Consider the following 4,759-nt stretch of genomic DNA (forward strand, 5'->3'; position numbering starts at 1 on the left):
TAAGTTAACTTTATATCATAGTATTTAAGTTATAGCATATCAAAGGAGACGAGCACACATTCTCCAAGGACTTTGCATCTTCTGGGGCAAGGGCGAGCATATTTTCAGTTTTACACAGGATAGTTGTATTGTGGTAGGTGGAAGTATGACTTTGTTGTTGTCTTGATTTACAGATTTTGTGGTTTAAAGAGATGTGAATGAGTGCCAAGAGTTGGACCATGTGGTCAGTTTTATGTGTCTACTTGGCTGGGCTTTAGTCCCCAGTTTTTCCATCAAACATTAATCTAGGTGTTGCTGGGAAGGTATTTTGTAGATTTGATTAAAGTCTATAATCAGTTGACTTTAAGTACGGAAGATTATTCTAGATAATCTAGAGGAGCCTGATTCAACCAATTGAAAGGCTATAAGGGCAGAACTGAGACTTTCCTGAGGAAAAAGAAATTTTACTTGTGACAAGCAGCTTCAGCCCATGCATGAGACTTCCAGGCTGCCCTTCCTGACAGCCTGCCTTATACATTTCAGATTTGCCTTGCCAGCCCCCACAACTGCATAAGCCAGCTCCATGTAATAAATACTTTAATATATATCTCCTACTGGTTTTCTGTTTGGCTGAACTCTTGTACATCCAATACAAATTTTTCTGCAACAAAGGGGAATTTTTACCAACTTAGTCATCTGGAAAACTTCCTGCTACTCTCAGTTTTGACAATTTATCTATTACTTTCTTGCTGGTTCACTACCTGATAGATGTCCAGGAAAATCATAGCCTTTTCCTAGCCACCTCTTCTGCAGACTTCTATTCAGCTACAGGTCATTCTGTCTTTCCTTTTTTTGAATGCCACTCTTCCAGTTTTGAATAACGTAATGTAGTTGTAATTGGAGTACAATATTAAATATGTAGCATAATTATAAAATCTATATAAAGCTTTTGGTCTTCAATTTTAAAAATCTGAGTTGTGGATGAAGTTGTTAATTTTACTATTTTTCTACTTTCTGAGTGTTCCAAACATATAAAAGTAAAATATTTTAAGTGTCAACATAAAAGAAACATAAACAAACACATCATAAATGGAGAAAGAAACTTTTTTAGAAATCAAGTTCATTTGGGATGCTTGGGTGGCTCAGCAGTTAAATGTCTGCCTTGGCTCAGGTTGTGATCCTGGCGTCCTGGGATCAAGTCCCACATTGGGCTCCCTGCGTAGAGCCTGCTTCTCCTTCTATCTGTGTCTCTGTCTCTTTCTCTTTTTCTGTGTGTCTCTCATGAATAAATAAATAAAATCTTCAAGCAAAAAAAAAAAAAGGAATCGAGTTCATCAAATAAAGCAGAAGATAAGTAAGTGCAGAGGATTTGTATAACAAATGAGCTAATGGCTATATAGAAAACTTTAAAAGTCAGACGTATAGACCAGACCAGTATAGACCAGAAAAGGAATGTCAGGTTATATAAATATAGATGATAGTTGAGGTTATAATAATAAATGACCACAGAGCTGCTTAACCAACATTGAAAAGAATTTTAAGAATGAAAATTAAACTTGTGAGGTTTCAAAATAACATTGTCTATTAGGAATTAACAAAGATTTTTGAGCAGAAATATATATAGCGTAACACTGCTTTTTCTTGAAAAAAGACTAGAAAATTCTAACACGGGGGTAAGAAATTCTATGATTCAAAATAGAGCATCTTATATTATTTTTAGTGCCTGTGTGAGGGCCTTGGACCATAATGCTTCTTTTTACTAAAGAAAAATAGTACATATTATTATGAATATACAATTGTTAGGCTAAAAGTAATGAAGGCCAGGAGAATGTAACAAGTTTAGATAAATTGGAAACTATAAAAGTCTATAAAATATAATTATCTATATAAAATAAAACAATCTCATGTGACCGTATACAAAAACTTAATACAAAATCAGAAGACTATGTAGTTACAATTTAAATAAAGTTAAAGCAAAGCAAATATGGTATTTAAGTCAATAACCTGATTAAAACTTGTGAAATGTGATTTCCAAAGTGTTGGGGTGAAATAGTATGCCTGCAACACTTAAACTCTTGGCAGACTATATTTCATTAATTCACTCATTCAATATTGTTGCTGAGCCAGACAGAATCCATGTCTTTTCTATAATTTCATAATAACTGAATGAAAGCACATACTAGGGTACTGCATCCACCTTTCCAAAATCAAAAGGAAAACAAATAAGAGAGGGATGTTTTGGAAACCTTAGAAAATCCTGCACATCCAGGCCAAGTACCATCTAAACAAGGGCACTCTTGTGACCTCTTGTCAATATCAATGCTTCTTTTACCTGAAAAGGAATGGGCTTTAATGAATTGCTACCAGTTTTTCTGAGGGGCTAGCTCATGGCTTTCAAGAGTTATACATGTAAAAATTATTTATGTAGAAATTCCAGCAAAGGAAGAAAATTCAAGCATGAAATTATATATTATATTTATAATACATATGTATTTGCTGGAACTTCTACATTATGTATACATTTTATGTTATAAAATTATATAAATTATATATTTTTATGTATAAATAATATATAACTTTATGTATATAATAATATATGACTATATACACACACACATATATATTAATCTTGTTTTCTTTCTGCCATGATAAGTTTTGCATGCTGTCTACCTTATGGTGTTTTTATTACATCCTAAAAGGAATTCATATTTCATATTTTCTTAAATTTGAAGAAGTAATTAAAATGGAATATCACCAATTGATTATAAAAGGAACCAAGGTCCTCACCCTCTAGGGAGCAATAAACAGGTCCTAGCCATGAAATTGATGATAGCAGAACCTCTTTCTGTGTACTCCTCGTAAGACAAAGAGATTTTTAAAACAAAACAAAATCAAAATGGAGAAGTCTCACCAATAGAACTCTAAAAACTAGTTGGATAATAACTGACTATTCCTTAGCATCTTCATAAAAATAAAATTATTTTATAACTCCAGTACTGATATATGTCTCATAAAGTTCTGGTTATTTCACTTACTGCATTATAAAAGGAAGCATTTAATTAAAGCCTGAAAGAAAAGGAGCTTTTATATATATATATATATCTGGCCTCTTCTCCTTTAATTGTGTATTCAGTCAGTATGTTTATAATTGCAGGCTTTTACCTAATGTCGGTGTTTTTGAGATTAAGTCGAATGAAAGAAAAGAGAAGGAATGTCTGAATCTTTTTAGCAAAAAGAATCTCTCAAAAAAAGGGCTTGGCCACTTGACATGGTTTTTCTGATGGCATCTTTGACTTCCTTGTTCCTCAGGCAGTAGATAATAGGGTTGAGCATGGGAGTAAAAACTGCATATATGGCTGAGATCAACTTGTTAGAATTGAATGAAGCAATGGCCCGAGGTCGGACATACATGAAGATCACAGCTGTATAGAAGATGATCACCACTGTGAGGTGAGAGGCACAGGTGGAGAAGGCCTTCTGCTGCCCAGTGGCTGAGGGAATGTGCAGGATGGTAGAAACAATGAAGCCATAGGAAAGAACAGTGGCTGAGAGAGGAAACACAAGGATGAGAATGGCTAGCACAAAGTCTACCATCTCAGCCATAGAAAAGTCCATGCAGGCCAGTTTGAGGATGGGGGAAACATCACAGAAAAAATGATTCAAGATATTATTGCCACAGAAGGCAACTTGGGAAATGAAGTATACCTTTGCCATGGAGATGCTGAAACCACTCACCCAGGAACTTATGGTCAGCTGCACACAAAATTCTGTGGTCATCATAGCTGGATAACGAAGAGGACAACATATAGCCACGTAACGGTCATAGGCCATGGCAGCCAAGAGCACACATTCAGTACAGGCAAGTGAGATGAAAAAATAGAGTTGGATCATGCATCCCAGGAAGGAGATGGTATTGGGATGAAGTAGGAATCCAGCCAACATCTTAGGGACTGTGACAGATACATACCAAGTCTCCAGAAAGGACATAGTGCCCAGAAAATAGTACATGGGCTTGTGCAGGGACCCAGTGACCCATACAGTGAGAATGATGATCATATTCTCCAATAGGACAAACAGGTAGGTGATGAGGAAGAGGAGGAAAAGCAGAACCTGTAGCCAAGGGGAAGTAGGGAAGCCCACCAGGATGAATTCATGAATATGGGTGATATTTTCCTTTGACATGGCTAGGACACCAAAAGACAAAGTATTTAATGAAAATAACACAAATTGAAGAGTGAGATCCACATTAACAGCAAGGGATCCTTGGGCTACAGGTACTTTATCATTAAACTTAACCCTAGTGCCTCAATCTGGTCCTAGGGTGTGATGTGGGAGTCAAGTGACACTATAAGATCCTCTCCAGAAAATCAGACATCAGAATAGGACCTGAAAACAAATACACTAAAGATGCAAAGTTAAGAATCTCAAAGCAGAATCAAGAGGTCAGATTCAGGACTTAGGCCTTCAGATCTTGTTCTGAAAGAGGTCTTCAGGTAGTACGAGGAGTAAATACTTTCCTTATTGGTGTATTTCCAGCTTTCACAGACAGCTATAAATCAGGAAACCATCATGATTGGAATAAGAGCCAAGGATGGTCAAGAGCAGGACAGGGAAGCAGGTAGTTCAAATTCTGGAGGAAATAAAAGCAGAATATCAACTGGAAAACACTCTCCTGACAGGAGAATTGCGGACTTTGCCCTACTCCTCAGTTATATTTTATGTCTTTTGAAGATGCTGGCAAAAGTAATTAACAATTACTTGCCTATTTTTAGGGCCATGG

General features: G+C 36.0%; 1 protein-coding gene across 1 annotated transcript; it reads right to left on the bottom strand.

Annotated features, from left to right (window-relative positions):
• Positions 1-3,204: 3,204 nt before the first annotated feature.
• Positions 3,205-4,161, bottom strand: LOC112667395 (olfactory receptor 6). Its single transcript, XM_025458965.3, has one exon. The coding sequence runs from the start codon at positions 4,159-4,161 to the stop codon at positions 3,205-3,207; it is 957 nt and encodes a 318-aa protein (XP_025314750.1).
• Positions 4,162-4,759: the final 598 nt, after the last annotated feature.

This window comes from Canis lupus, chromosome 21 (assembly GCF_003254725.2).
Source record: "Canis lupus dingo isolate Sandy chromosome 21, ASM325472v2, whole genome shotgun sequence".
NCBI classification, from domain to species: domain Eukaryota; kingdom Metazoa; phylum Chordata; class Mammalia; order Carnivora; family Canidae; genus Canis; species Canis lupus.

Bases quoted from the DNA above. Each gene is read 5' to 3' on its own strand.
- LOC112667395 (XM_025458965.3), bottom strand. From the start codon at position 4,161: ATGTCAAAGGAAAATATCACCCATATTCATGAATTCATCCTGGTGGGC.